The 16,050-nt window shown below is 47.6% G+C and overlaps 1 protein-coding gene across 5 annotated transcripts in view; it reads right to left on the bottom strand.

Moving 5' to 3' along the window:
• Positions 1–358: 358 nt before the first annotated feature.
• The window catches only part of EDC3 (enhancer of mRNA decapping 3), a 62,418-nt gene continuing 46,726 nt past the window's right edge, over positions 359–16,050 (bottom strand). For 3 of the 5 annotated variants that reach the window (XM_009210632.4, XM_009210631.4, XM_021940719.2), the window contains 3 exons: positions 10,222–10,375; positions 5,175–5,392; positions 367–2,720 (listed from right to left, as the gene is read on the bottom strand). In XM_009210632.4, coding sequence (XP_009208896.1) covers positions 2,386–2,720; positions 5,175–5,392; positions 10,222–10,375 — 707 coding nt within the window. In that variant the 3' untranslated portion in view covers positions 367–2,385. Of the gene's footprint in view, positions 2,721–5,174; positions 5,393–10,221; positions 10,376–16,050 lie in introns of all 5 variants that reach the window. The other 2 variants (XM_021940721.2, XM_003901202.4) reach the window with 2 other exon arrangements.

Below are 16,050 nucleotides of genomic sequence, written 5' to 3'. Positions count from 1 at the left end.
GTTCAGCTTGTGGAGAGCTAAGTGTGAACTGGGCCAGGCACAGAAGAGCTAGGCAGGGGTAAGACCAGAAGTGGGGATGTCCTGAGCCCAGGCTGCTGAGCAGTCCTAGACGGCACCTCTGCCCTGCTGGCTCCTGTACCTCTCAGCCCCAGAGAACGTAATGGAATCAGCCCACTGTGACTAGCCAGGTGGGGTCTGATCTTCCGCAGCCTGCCAGTCCCATTACTGGCTGGGACTTTAGGCTGTATGTGCCCAACAACTATGGTCTACTGAGGGCAGGAGACAAGTGGGGCGGGTTCCTAGGCTGGAACAGGCAGCACCTCATGACAGCCTACAGAGCAATTCACACGCCACAGGACTCAGTCATTCAGCTTTATTTCAGTGCTGGTTTTTGGTTCCCTAAGAGCTGCACGAGTGCTAGGTTTCACCACGTGACTGGGGGCCCCTTGGGAACTAGGTACTATGGGCAGGATGCCCCTGAAAAGAACTGAAGATGGAGGAATCATACTTAATACCTCTGGGGAAGGCCCAGGCTAAGGATGAGGGCAAGGACCAGTCCCAGTGCCCCCTGGGGAGAGAAGAGGGAGAAGCTTGGGCACAAACTCCCAGTGGCCCCGCAAGGCTATCATCCCTGGATCTTGCTGGAGTGGGCAGTCTCCTGGGCCAGGGTTCTTGTAGCTTGTTTCTCACTGTACCTAATCAGGGGGCCTAACTGCATTAACAGGCAGCCAGAACCTGCCTACCAAAATGCCTGTAACCTAGACTGCTCTTCGGATTGTGGCCAAGAGAGGGCTCCGGCTTGGGAGCTGCTTGGCCCTGAGAGTGAGCAGAGGCTCAGAGAATACATAGCACAAGGGTTACAGTCCCTGGCCTCTTCCCATTGCTGGAGACAATTTAAGACTGAAGGGAAGATGAGAGGAGGGGCCAGCCCTCTACCCTGGCTCATCTGCTTCTGGCTATGCTCCTACAAGGAAAGTGGTAACAGCCTGAAACCCATGGTACCAGGGCCTACCCTGTGTCCACAATCCTCAGTAAGCCCTTCTGCCCACCCATCCACCCGCTCAGCCAGTCTGGGCAGACACAGCAGAAGCAGCCTGAAGCCCTGAAGCAGGCTTAAACACAGGTTCTTGGCAGGAATCCCTGCCAGGGTTCCAGGCATAGATCCTGTTCTACCAGCCTCCAGGGCCTAGGGCTTAGCACCTTAGGATTTGAGCATCAGTGTGTTCCTATGGTTGGAACCCACACCAGCTAGCTCATCCAGAACTAGCCTCATTTTGCCATCTTTGAGACAGGGTGCTGGCCCCAAGCCTGTTCATCTAGACTGGACAACTGTAAAGGGTTCAAGGCCCAGATGTTTTAAGAGCTGGGGTGGAGCTCAAGCAGGGGAGCCCATGTGCCCTGCTCTGGGATGACAGCTGCAAAGGACCATTTCAGGGGAAGGGCAGAGGGGACGAAAGAGTAGGTGGGGCATGTATGTGCGGGCAAAGGGCTGGAGGAGTGGTGGCCTAGGACAGAAGCACCAGGAAGCCTCTTCTGGCTCAGCACCAGGCTCCCCCAGGGATATCCCCATCTGAGGGGTCTGGCCCCAGACTAGGCAAAGGCTCAGCCTGCTCAGTTTTGGGGGTGGGGGCGGGCACTGCTGGCAAGATGGGCACTGTGGTTCTACAGTAATATAACCTTATACTACCTGTGCTGAAGACGACAGAACATAAAATCCCAATACAGTAACACCATCCTAATGCCGCCCCCTTCCCTACCTCTGAGTGATGGAGGGAAAAGGAGGGAGAGATCCTTGGAAAAATCAGCATAAAACTTGGATCAGCTCAGGAGTAAGGGTCAAAACCCCCCAAATCAACTTGTGAGGCTAGGGGAAGGCCTGGTCTGTCACAGCCCTGGAAATGAATGGAGAGTGCAGGTCTGCCCTCTGGTGGACAGCTGCCACGCAGCTGGTTCTACAGAGGAAGGGCTGTCTGCATGGGGAAAGCAAGGGAGACACAAAGCCACAAGCTCTGAAACAGAGCAGGTCCAGGCCCCCAAACAGGACCTGGCCCACTCCTCAATGCATGTGCCCAGGCCCAGTGGCTGTAAACCTGAAACACAGTCTTAGAGAGCTGCCTACGGCTGTAAACAAAGGCCCACCTGGCCGTGCAGGGGGCTGAGGAGCTGCTGCACGCTCAGCCTGCCGCCCAGCCCGGAACCCAGTGGGAAAGACTTCCCTGGCTAAGAGCAAGTGACAGGTCAGTTTTAAGTAAGTTCTGTTCTCTCACAGAAGAAACAAACCCAAAAGGGAAAAAACTTTAACAAGGTCCATGAAGCTTCATATCCTTAAGGCGTTCGTTATCAGAGCAGCAGGGGACAGCAGGGTCCTGCCTGCGCAGGAACCCTCTAGGCAGAGTGCAGTGGGATAACAAACTTGCAGCCAAAGGGCGAGTGGTAGTTGATGCCCACCTCCTGGAAGACCTGCTGGGGAATGCCAATGTCGCACAAATAGATACGGCCTGCGTGTTCCCCCAGTGGCAAAGGCAGGCCCAGTGCCAGTGACCATTTGGCATCAATGCCCTGTTCGACTTCATGCACGGGAGGGTCTATGCTGAGTACTGGTGCCCGGTTCTGGTTGGCCCAGGCCACAGCAGCCTTGTACCAGGGTTGATCCCGCAGAAAGACGTTCTCAGGGCAATCCAGGCAGTTGATGACCAGGTCCACAGGGCTAGTGGGCAGATCTGCAGGTGGAAAGAGTGCCATCTGAAAATCCCTATAAGCAGAGAGCAGCCCAGGCTGGGACTAGGGCCCAGGTCGTCCCAAGGGTATCTCTGTTTTCCAGACACCACTCCGATGCCTCTCCAAAGGCTGGCCTTCTTAAAGCTGGGCCAGGGCACAGGCCCTAGGAGTTGCAAGCTGGCTGGGCTGAATGCTAGGGACCAAGTTGCATGTCAGCCCAGCAGACCACTGCCCTCCTGGAGTTCTCAGGATGAACCACTGTCCTGCTCAGTGTGCAGAGCTTCTCAGGGCACAAAGCCCTCACCTCCTTTGCCTTCTCAGGCACGCCTCTGTTATATTCAACTAATGCCCTGGGCACCTTATGACCTCTGGGAAGGCAGAGTCCACTGTCAAGGTGGCTGTCACAGGGAAGCCCCACTCAGGCCCAGCAAAAACAGGAATTGATTGCTATCTGCTGACTGACCCAAGAAGGGTGAGCAGGTGAGAGCATGCTTATTCTATTCCGGTTGGCCTACTCATTCTACTCTAGCAAGCCTGTCCTCTCTCGTACTCATTATCTCATAGGAATGGGTTCCCCACTCAGCCCAACCTTAATTAAGAATTAAGAGAGAACCTCTCCCAGGCTCCTCTGCTCTAACCAGGCCTCTGGAACAGTATTAGAAAGGGATGTCTCACCAAGTATATAGATCCTGTACTGGCCTAAGAGGTTAAACTGAGAATAGCAGAAATCAGACCAAACTTAATTGTTGTTCAGACTTGTGTCTGGGAGCAGCTGGGATAGGAAAACCTTTGGGCAGCAAGAGGAAGAACTGCCTAGAAGGGGGCATCATGTTAAAAATTACAAGAAGGGGAACCCATACCAGGCCCCCTTCCCAGCTCTCAGCCTAGAGTAATATCATTTCTTAGCTAGAGACCCACAACTTCCCTGCTTAGAATGTGCCGTTGGGGGCAGTCCCTGTGGGTGATGAGGCTCTCAAGAGTGAGAGTGGCATCCTATCTTCTGTGTGCCCACAGGAGCCTGGCCTGAGACTTAGGAGACAAAGGTTCTGGTCCAGGCTTTGCCCTTGACTCACCATCTGACCTCTGGTGAAGTCCTTTCTCTGGGCCATATTTGCTCTCTCCAGTTCTTCCCCCTGCCATTCTCATTTAAACCCATTCCAATCAGACTCTATCCCTACCACTCCACGTGAGACTACACTCGTCAAGCTCACCAGGAGCCTCCACAGAGATGCTAAATCCAGTGGTCGATTCTGTCTTCCTTTGACCTTAACCTAGAGCGTGGCTTGCTGACACAGCTGATGACATGCTCCTTTCTTCACTTGGCTTTCAGCTACCATACTCTCCTGGTTTTCTTTCGCCCTCACTGACCATTCCAGTCCCATCTCCTTGGTTAGGCTCTTTACTCCCTGACTTCTAAATAAAGAGCTCAGTTTTCCAACTTCTGTATCTACTCTCTTCCTATGTGACAGCATATCCAGGCTCCTCATGGCTTAAATATTCCCTATGGCTTGTAACTCTAGGCTGAATCCTTTCACTTCAGATTCATATAACTCCTTCCCTATCAACATTTCCACCTGCATATCCAATAGGTGTCTCAAGCTGAGCTTCTGCTGTTCCTCCCCAAATCTTCTCCATCAAGCTTTCCCATCTCAGTGATTGCACCTCAGTTACTGAGGCAAAAAACCTTGGAGCCATTCCCAAGTCTCTTTTTCCCACCCCCATACATCCAATCTGTGGATTCTATCTCCAAAACTGATTTAGAAACTACCTTCACCACCTTTGGCACTACCACTCTGTCTTAGCCACCATAATCTCTCTCTCCCATAATCACAACAGCATCCTGACACCTCTGTGTACTCCTCTGTGTAGTCTACTCTCAAATAGCACCCAGAATGATCATCTGGAACCTAAATTTGATTATATCATTTCCCTACTTATTCCTTCAATGATGCCCATCTCACCAGAGTAAAAGCCCAAATCCTTGTAGTCATCCCCAAGGCCCATCATGACCTGACCCTGAAATGTCCAAGTCTCCTACTCTCTACCCAGTCCTCCAACATGCCTCCTTTCCCTGCTTTACTTTTATTCATATCTCTTACTACAACTACACGAGTATGTTACATACTGTTTGTACCTCCTAACCAGAATATAAGCTCCATGGAAGAATGGATTTTAAAATATCTGTTGCCATATCCCTAGCATCAGGAAGAGTGCCTGTTCAACAAATATTTGTGGAATGGACCAATGGGTCCCCAGCTTTTCATCTGAGTAGTGGGAGAGGGAGAAGAGTAAGGGGATGGAAAGTAGTATATTACTGTTCTAAGACTCCTTAGAGGCAGAGCACCATCCTTACACACATGGTGCCTTTCCACCTGTCGCCACTGGGTGGCATGACGAGACCATCAAACTGCTAAGGAGGGAGGAGGCCTTCAGCCCAGCCCTGCATAAGTGCTCACCTTTGAGGCTAGACACTTGTTGGCCTTGGGTCTTGCTGAAGAGCGACAGCTCGTTGGTGATAGATTCCAACATCTTGACAAAATTGGGCAGGAAAAGGATGACCTGGACATCATGGTTGGCTAGGTGCCTTCCACAGCTGATACCCTGAGCCCCCTTCACATGAGGTCCACACAGTAGAGCCACTGTAGGCCTCTGGTGAACATTTTTGGGATTCAATCTGGAAAAGAAGGTGAAGAAGCAGTATCAGCTACAGACTTGCCAATCCCTTGCACCCTATACCAGACAATTGCCTGTAGCACCTATTGGTCTCAGATCTCTTACCCACTGCTCACCAAGTCCCAGGCTCCAGAGGGGGACAAAATCCACTGCAGGCCAGGTCTATAGGGTGGCATTCCCGTTGTCCCAAACCCCAGCCCCACGTCATTGCTGGGTCCTCCCACTAAGTGGTTCACCCAGATCCTGCGCCACACAACGCTGTTGCCAGAACACTGCTTTGCTGACCCATGAACACTCAGTAGTTCCTCTGCAGCCTTCTCTGCTCTTCAACAACGTGTCTGCTTCACTCCAGCAGTGCTGGTCTCATTCTCTCCTGCACTTGTAAGGCTCTTTCCTGCTTATGCTGAAACTACGGCCCCTGCCCAGAAAGCCTTTCACATTCCAAACTCTGACCCGCCTTTTCTTAGAGATCCAGCTTAAGGCTTACCTCTGCTGGGATGACTCTGGCTCATGACTTTACCTCTCCTCAACTCCCTAATAAGCTCACAGCAAGTACCATAGCCCTCAATTCTCCTCAATCAGTTGCCAATCCAAGTTCTCTTTACTGAGCTTAGTAGCTTACTGAAGCTAATGAAAGCAATGCTGCAGGCATTAACAGTACCTATTTCATAAGATGCTGTGTGGATATTGGATGCCCAGCACTTAGCAGTGCCTAACACAAAGAAGGTACTCAATCAGTGCTGACCATGGAGGAGGCAGCAGGCTAAGGGTTACCTGGCCTCCTATGCTAGCAGCTGCCTTGGATGAAGTAGTCACTTCCAGTTTTCTGCTATTCAAAGCTCAGACTCCTTTGGACTCAGAGAAGTCACAAATAAGGAGATAAAGAGGATTAGCCCCGGAGCTGTGCCGAACTCATAGGCAGCACAGCTGGCTCACGGGGCGGCAAGGCAGGGAGGAGATGGACGGCAGGGCCATAGGTCCCTGCCTAGTGGTGGAGCAATGATTGTCACTTACCGGTTTCCCAAAGGGAGAAAGATGACAAGATGTTGTCAACAAGCTAAGAGGAGCTTCGTAACTGCCCCCATTCCCAGACACATTTTGGAGAATTTAATAATCTACTCTACCTTCTAGACACCAAACCATTCGCCTTTCCATTTCTGCATTTAGAGGAAATATGATGAGAACTGCTCCCTTCAGAGGATGCTGCAGAGTTGTGGAATCTGACTCACTTTGTTCCCTAAAAGGGTTCTTCCTCTCAGGGAGAACCTGTCCCACCCTCAATCAAAAGAAGCAGAGCACATCATTCACACACCCAGCGGCAAGGCGAAGAGTATATGGGCACTGGAAATGGACCTATGTGGATTAGAGGCCTGGCTGGACTGTGTACCAGCAGTATCATGTGGGCAAGTCCCTCAGTTCTCTGAGCCACAGTGTTCTCATCCAAAAACACAGGGCTATTATTTAGCTTTGAGGCGAAGTTATGAGGACCACATTAAATTATGCTGTGAAAGCACTGTGGAACACTGCATGGCACTTGATATACATTAAACTTCAAGATTACTAACTACAGGTTTGTTTTCTCAACATCAGCAACTGCTACAAAGGACAGGAGATAGACCTTTGGACAGTTCAGACACTAAGAGAAAAGACTGGCACAAGAACAGCCAGCCCCGAGAAGCTGGCTAGAGAGGAGTGTGATTTGGTAAGGACATTCAGCTCCTGCCCCAAAACTACTGTTCCTGGGAAGCCACTTAATGGTCTCAAAGTGCCCCCAACAGTGGCTCTGGGAGGAGGTGCAGGAGACACCCGACCCATGGGCCTGATGCTCTTTCAGAGGGTACCTCACACTACCCCTTCCTACAGGCATTTCCCTGACTCTTCCCTGGCACAGGAGAGCCCAAAGATCTAACAGCTAGGAAGCAGGCCTAAATCAAGGGACAAGGAAAAACTAACACTCCAACCCCCAACTCAAATAGGATGAGGGAGATGGAAATCTTACATCTGGGTTGGACTAAGCCTGCTTGAATCAAGATCACTTCAGAATCAGGAGATGCCTTCCATCCAAACACATTATCAGGCCCAGAGAATGAAAAGAGGCTGGAGTGAGGAGCTACAGGATTTATCTGCAATATCAGTTTTCTGGCAAGGACTCCCAAACACCATGGCTGGAAGCACAAGCCAAGGACCAGGTTCCATTTCGCAAATAGGGAAGAGGCCCTGTGGGAAGCAACATCCTATCATGTAAGGCTTTGGATCTGTGAGTGCTGCTCAGGGAAAAGAGGCTTTCCTTGCCCCACTGAACCCAGATCTGCCCTGCTCCTTGGAAGCCACCTCCCCACTCCAGACACCAGTCTCCCACAAGGTTGCCCACATCCGCCTCTTTACTGACAAAGCCAATAGGCACTTGTCAACTCTAATTTTGATTCATCTCTCAGCAGTACCACTGCCAGCCATTCCTTTTGACTTCAAATACTATTTCCTTGGTTCTTACACGCTACCCTCTTGGTTTCTTACCTCTCTTGCTTTCTTCTTCATCCTCCTAACTGTGCCCTACATGCCGATGTTCCCCAGAATCCCACCCTAGGCCCTTTCTTTTCACACCTTCTCACATGATCTCATCTACTCTTACACCATCTACAAGCTGACAACTCTCAAATCTCTAGCATCAGCTCAGACCCTTTTCTGAACTTCAGACTTTTCTTTTTTTTTTTTTTTTCTGAGATGGAGTCTTGCTCTTGTTGCCCAGGCTGGAGTGCAGTGGTGTGATCTCGGCTCACTGCAACCTTCTCCTCCCAGGTTCAAGCAATTCTCCTGCCTCAGCCTCATTAGTAGCTGGGACTATAGGCACCTGCCATCACGCCTAGCTAATTTTTATATTTTTAGTAGAGATCACCGTTTCACCATGTTGGCCAGGCTGGTTTTGAACTCCTGACCTCAAGTGATCTGCCCACCTTGGCTTCCCAAAGTGCAGGGATTACAGGTGTGAGCCACCATGCCTGGCCTAAATTTCAGATCCTTATAGCTAAGAGACTATTTGGATATCTTACAGGTATTCCAAACGCAACACATCCAAAACAAAACCCACAATCTCTCTCAAACCTGCTCTTCTTCCCATGTTTCCTATCACAGTGAATGTGTACCATCATCCAATCACATGTCCAGGCTAGAAAGCTTGAAGTTCACTGATTTCTGACACTATACTTTCCATCACCTCTAAAATCCATTCAATTACCTTGTCCTGCTGAATTTACCTTAACAACAAACCCTCATCTGTCCACTTCTCTTTCTTTTTTTAAAAGAGACAAGGTCATATAAAAAAAAAAAGAGAGAGAGAGAGAGAGACAGATAAGGTCTCACTATGTTGCCCAGGCTGGCCTCAAACTCCTGGGCTCAAGCAATCCTCCCACCCCAGCCTCTGGAGTAGCTGGGATATAGGCATGCATCACCAAACCTATTTGTACACTTTTCTGATCCCTGCTTCCCTAGTTGGGCCACCATCATTTGGGCCCTGGCTCAGTTTTCTAAGTGTTGCAGTCTTCTACCTGATCTCACTGCCTTCAGTCTTGCCTCCACTGAATCTACTGTCCTCATTGTAGCTAAAAATCATCTTTTTAAAACACAAGACTAACCATGTCATAGCTCTACTGAAATCTCTTCAGCAGCTCCCTACCACTCAGCTATACTGAGGCCCTACTTTCCAGCGACAGAGTAACTTACAGATTGCCAACAATTCCATGGTCTCCTGATTCTCTCTGCCCTTGGCACATGCTACTTCCTGTACTTAGAATACCTTCTTCTTGGCCAGGTGCGATGGCTCACACCTGTAATTCCAGCACTTTGGGAGGCAGAGGCGCGCAGATTACCTGAGGCCAAAAGTTTGGGACCAGCCTGGACAACATGGCGAAACCCTGTCTCTATCAAAAACACAAAAAAATTAGCCGTGCATGGTGGCACATGCCTGCAATCTCAGCTACTTCGTAAGGCTGAGGTGGGAGAATCAATCAAACTCGGGAGGTGGAAGTTGCAGTGAGCTGAGATTGTGCCACTGTGCTCCAGCCTGGGTGACAGAGTAAGAACCTATCTTAAAAAAAAAAAGAATGCCTTCCTCTTTCTTGCTTGCCCCTGCTAATCACCCCTTGTTCATCAGGGCTCCGCTTGGATGCCAGTGCTCCAGAAGCGTGACTGGTTTCTCCAGCCTGCGGCAATAATATGGCTTACTGGAGAATTTTGTTCCCTCTACCACAGCACTAGACTTTCTAAGAGACCTCACTGGGCTACTGGAGGAAAGGTGCAGTATTTTATTCTTCGTGTCCCCAGTGTCTAGCAGGAGGTCTGGCACCTGGTATCAGTCTGTCCACAAATAAGGCACTGCCCTTGATATATGAGCATAAGGGGCAGGTGGGAAGGTGCCAAACTCCAGCTCCCCTACTCAGTTGTCAGTGTGGTTCTGGAAGTTCTCAGATATGGAGACTGATTTGCATCCCAGCCACGTAAAGTAAATGATGAGTGCCAAAGGCCAGGTCTCCGAAGGTTCCTAGAAGGAAGGCTTCTGATAGTTAGCAGGAGTCTCAGGCCAGATGGCGGCTATCAGGAAACAGAGGGTCAAAAGGCAGTTTGCCAGAAGAAGAATGAGGACATCTAGGAGATGGGTCTAAGGAGGGGCAAAGAAACCTCGCAGCATCCAGGAAAGTGACTTCAGAGAGATACTCCCATCAGATGGGCAGAAAACTGCCTAATGAACTCGTCTGTGTGTATGGGAGGCACTGTGATGGTGGCCAAGCAGAGCATCCTCACTCCACATTGAGTCCCTGCCAGTTTACAGGCATTTACCTGTTGGGTCCTCCGAGGAGGGTCAGTGCCATCTGACTGGCACACACACCTGTCATCTCCAGTCTCCGCTCCAGGGTCAGCCCATGCTTCTCAGCCACGGACAACAGCTTTTTATGTAGCTCATAGGAAACACTTGGGACAACCAGGCCAGAGTCTGCAGTTCAAAAGGAGAAGAGAAAGGGAAAGTGACTACAGAAACCAGGTCCAAACTGGGTATACTCTATCCAAGATTCTGCAAATGCCAACATTTTGCCATGGACCACCCTCTGGCCCATCCTGTTCATCTTCCAGGACTAAGGCACACTCTGAGTAGTGAATGGTGAACCAAGTAACAACTTGTTCCAGGTCACCACAGAGTGGGGACAAACTTAAGCTCCCTTAGCAGTTTAGCTTTAGACCACGAAAGCCAAATCTACCAGGATATATTTAGTGCTATCGAGACCAGCACACAGCCGGTAATAGCAACCTATCAGGCACAAGAGAAGAGAACATGATTTTCCCAAAGTGGGGGAAATGCCATCTTGGGCAGCAGGGTTTCCTCACAAGCAGGTGCCTTGTCCTTCCTGAGAAGTGGAACAGACACAGACACTAGCTAACCCTGATGGCCCTCTGGTCCCTGCTGTTCTCCTCAACTGTAGGGCAGGAGGACTTGTTCCATCTGCTTCCCTCTTCCTCTTCCTTCTCTATTCTATTTACCCTTCCTCTTTGATTAAGAAACTCAGCTAGCAAAGTTGTTTTCTCAAATAATTTGTCATTTTCTCCCCATCTGAGTTGAGTGTAACCCAATACTCACAAAACAGGGAAGGAGTACAAGTTAAGTAAGCTATGGCTGGCTTTAAGCTACTTTCACCATTAAAAAAGGGCAACTTTTACAAAAGTTGGGGAGAATTAGTCACTGAAAGTACACTATGGAAAATACTTGGCTTTTCAAGGCTCAAAGCCAATATCTACAGCAGCTGATGTATGTGAATAAGTCCATAATATTATTATATGCACCAGTGTCAACATACCAGGAAAGAAACAGCAAACCCAAAAATTGTGATCTGCAATGGACAGCTCTTACCTTGACAACCAAGGTATTGCTCTCTCCAAGAAGCCAATGCTGTCTTACAAATGCCAAAGCCACTGGGCTGAGCAGCAGACCCTTTCCCAAAGAGCCCCATTTGGCTTCACTGGCCAATGGACCAACAAATGCAGATTCTAATTAGCAAGTCACTGTGGGACTGCATGTCACTAGCTTTGTCCAGCTAGATCAGATACCTTTTTAGATCCTGTGTCCTCAATTATACTGGACTGTCAACTGCCTGAGGTAAGGAAATTAATCTTTTACTACTTCAGCCTTCGCCTTCTCAACTTGTTCCATGTACACTTATCAACAAAGCTGAGTTCTTATCAGGTACTCAGACATACAAATTATGCAAAACTAGTGCCATTTCTGGTCTGGTCTAACTCTAAGGTAGAAGAGTTAGGGAATAAAAGTTAATAAATTTTTCAGTACATTTATCTCATTGCATCGTTCCAGAGTCCTGTCTAGAAAAATCTGTTTTCTTCACTGGTCATGTCAGGAGAAATCTCTTGAGGTTCTATCAGGTCCAGTCCTACCTGCATAGATTCTTAAAACCACACAGAATGAGGCTATAGCTTCATGTTTTAGCAACAGGAAACCAAGCACAAAGACTGAACCTATAGGACCCAGGTCTGTATCCTCTCAGGGAAGGCAGAATAATGTCATGTAATGATGATGATAAAAAATGTCTAACATATCAAATAAACACTATCCTGTTGGCTAACTGAGCCCCTCTACCTGTCCAAGTCCTATTCCTGGGCTGGAGAGAGGCAACAAACAGTGCCATTAGGAGCACTGAGTCTCTCCTCCCACCTCTTTCTGAAATGTCAGTCATTGGTATCTCAGGTGCCAGTGCTGGAGGCTGCAGTCTGACCTTGCATGTCAACAGCTGATTAAAACAGCCATTTTTATGGCCTGCTTCAGACACGCACATATTATCAGAACTAATTAGGCTGAACAATTTTCAAAAGTCCTAAGCCACTAACAACTCAAACCTATCAGACAAGTCACGCACCTGACTACTTCAAACACCCTCTTTACCTGCAGAGTCACGCAAGGCAGAGCTTTCACTCATCTATGCATTCCTTCACCTATTTATCAGAACTCTTTCTGTTAGATTTGAAATGGGTCAGGGCAGTGAGTCTTGGGCCTGCTACTCCACAAATCAAGCATTCTTTCTGGGTCTGGCTCTTGTGCTATGTGTACAGGCAGGCAGCCCCTCCCCTGCCCCCTCATTCTGAGGGCTCTCTGGGAGCAGGCAGAAGCATTTTCTGCTAGCTGTTCCCTCACAGTGTTTAAGAGTACAAAACTTAATGGTACAGGAGAGGAGACACCGGCTGGCTAGATGCTGCTGCTGGAAGCTGTGAGTCGCTTACCATCTCCTCACTTATCTGTGTTGGGGGAAGGGGCACTGTTGTTGAATCAGCATATTTTTGCAGCCTAGAGAAAGACAAAGCCAAGAGCCTTTCTGCTCAGAGTCTGGCAGTTACAAGGTCTAGAACTCTACTCTGACTTTCCTCTGAAAGGAACGTACAAACACCACAAAATGTTCCTTTTAAACGTTTATACGCGTAAGTCCAACGAGTTGGACTGGCTTATCAGAAACAGACCAAGGGAATAAAATAAATTCCAAAGGAAAGGAACTAAGAACATAGCGTGTAAATTGCAAACAACAACACTGCTACTGCCAAAGCCTGAACATGGGCCAAGTCTAATTATGTTTGAGTTGGAAGGTAGATCTTTATTGTTCAGGATTCAAGGCAGTAAAATCAGTTGGTAAGGTTTCTTTGAGTATTAATATGTATTTTATAGCTGCTGGTGAAACAAGAAAGGAAGAGATAATTATAACCAGTTCGTGACAAGCACTTCTTAGGATCTGATTGACCTTAGGGTATCAAGGAAGACAACAAGTACACTCAGTACAGGCCAGGAAAGAAAACTCCTCCTTGCACACCTGCTTTCTACTGCAAGAGGCTGAGGCTGTCTCTTCGGACCATGGAACGCAGTGGTCCAGCATGCATGTGCTGGCTGCAGTCTGCCCCTTGTCAGGTCATCACTTTGGCACTGCTCATTCCAGCACACAGCATTTCAGGCCTTTCCCTCCCTTATGGACACATATGCATGTCCACACTCCCCCCTACACAGACACCCTTCAGTACCATGTCCAAGGTTCCTATCTCCTTCAGACCTGCCCAGTCTTTCTGTTGTGTAACAAGGCTCCCACAACAAAGTGTTATCTCAGATCTAACTCAATCCTCTCACTGATTGGCCCTTTAATTGGAAAGGCTGCATGTGTCCCAAGTCTTATCAATAAGGAGCACAGCTCATTTATAGGCATGGGATTTCTCCAGGACTATGACTTCTGATTCTATTCTGTGGCAGTCACAAAACTGAGTGCTGATGTCACACTCGTTCCTTTAGGGATATAAATCCACTGGTAAATTTACACCCCCTGACCAGCAATGTATAGACAGTCCCTGGAGATCTACACTAAAGCTACCACAAACTGGTAGTAATGCAATTTAGTGTCAAGTGTTCTCTGAAGGAAGGATTTGTTATAAGAAACCTAACTACACATTCACAATACTCTTTATTATGACCCACAAGACCTGCTGTGATCTGGCAACCTTTACCAGATACCCAAGCTGCACCCCAGACACCTTGGCCACCTTCTGGTTCCTAAATTCTCCAAGTTCCTTCTGGCCTCAAGAGACAGTTTCCTTCACATGCTTTCTCTATCCCAGCACTTTATTCTCTCTTCTGGGGCTCTATTCTCTCTTCCAGTGCTATCCCTACACAGCGGGCTCCTCATCTGTCAGGTCAGCGCGCTGCTTACTTCTCTTCATTGTATTCAATACATCTGACTCCACTCTTAAGTGGGAGTTGAACAATGCGAACACATGGACACAGGAAGGGGAACATCACACACTGGGGCCTGTCGGGGGGTGGGCGAGGGATAGCATTAAGAGAAATACCTAATGTAGATGACAGGTTGATGGGTGCAGCAAACCACCCATGGCACATGTGTATACCTATGTAACAAACCTGCACATTCTGCACATGTATCTCAGAACTTAAAGTATATATATATATATATATACACACACACACACATACATCTGACTCTTTCCCCACCTCTTCCCTTCCCCACTTACAACTAGACCACCCCCGTGTCCACACTGGACCTCATTCCTTCATACTGGAACAAGCTTTGAACTTTAAGAGGCAAAGAACTGCTCAACAAGAAACTTACTAATTATGAAGGGAAAAATTCTCTTTATGAAGAAGAAATCTGGTGGTCAACACCTTACCAAGTGGTCAAACAGCCCCAGTGATGGGACAAGGAGATACAATGTACTCCCTGATGTGACTCCTTGAGAAAGACACAGCCCTACCAAAATCCTAGAAAACATGTTTAACATGAATCAGATAAAGGGAAACAAACAATACATCAAAACTACGAGACATTCTGCAAATCAACTGGCCTAGATTCTTCACTAATATCAATATCACAAAGGACAACAAAAGTTGCAGGAACTGTTCTAGTTTAAAGGAAACAGAAGAAATATGACAGCTGAATGTAGTGTGCAATGGATGATTAAAAATACAGCTATAAAGGATATTACTGGGATAACTGGAAAGTTCTGCATACGGAGTATATTAGATAATACTTTTGTAATAATTTCAATTTTGCTGAGAGCAATCTTGTAGTGTGCTTGTGTAGAGCAATATATATATATATCACACTGAATTTATGTGCTGTGGAAGTATTTAGGGATGAAATCTAATGATGAGTACAACTAAATCTCAAATGGTTCAGAAATATGTGTGTGCTCGTATGTATTTATTTTATATAAAACAAATGTGTCAAAATGTTAACTGGTGAATTTAAATGAGGGGTATATGGTTGTTTGTTATACTAGTCTAGTAATTTTTCTGTAAGCCTGAAATACTACTGAGGATAAAGAAAAATCTGTTGCCAAGGCTGCTACAGAACACAGTGTCTGCATATTAAATTAGAAAAAATGACCTCCCTAGTCCTTTCCAGACTTTTTTTTTTTTTTTTTTTTTTTTAAAAAAGACACAGTCTCTTTCTGTCACCCAGGCTGGAGTACAGTGGCGCCATCTTGGTTTACTGCAACCTCCATCTCCTGGGTTCAAGTGATTCTCCTGCCTCAACCTCCCAAGTAGCTGGGACTACAGGCATGTGCCACAACGGATAGCTAATTTTTATATTTTTAGTAGAGACAGGGTTTCACCATGTTGGTCAGGCTGGTCTCAAACTCCTGACCTCAAGTGATCTGTCTGCCTCAGCCTGATTGCTGAATTTCAAGACGATGGTATATACATAGAAATCAAACTTCTTTCTCACTCTATTTAGGCACCTGTGGCTCTGGAATGGCAAGAGGGCATATATTAGCAAAGCAGTCACATTAGCAGGGACCAGTGCATTTCTGGAATGACCAATGGGCAGTTTCATAAAAACTCAGATGTCAGGCTGTAATGCACTAGGCTCCAGATACTCTAGCCCTTGGTTTGAGCTTAAACTCTTGGAAAACATGTAAGAAGCACAATGGTTCATTACTGTGCTAGGAGTCCAGTCAAAACACCTATCTTAACAGTACTGCTCTAAAACCTCATGAGATCACCAATGATCACAACCAAGCCCTTCAAGTCTATGACAACCATCCACCTGATTACCCAGGTCCAGGAACTCTGAAGGATTCCAAGGTAAAGAAAAGGACTGATAAATTCTTCCACTT

The sequence above is a fragment of the Papio anubis genome, chromosome 7 (assembly GCF_008728515.1).
Source record: "Papio anubis isolate 15944 chromosome 7, Panubis1.0, whole genome shotgun sequence".
NCBI classification, from domain to species: domain Eukaryota; kingdom Metazoa; phylum Chordata; class Mammalia; order Primates; family Cercopithecidae; genus Papio; species Papio anubis.
Note: the sequence above shows the minus strand (reverse complement) of the source record. Positions and strands in the feature narration are given on the sequence as shown.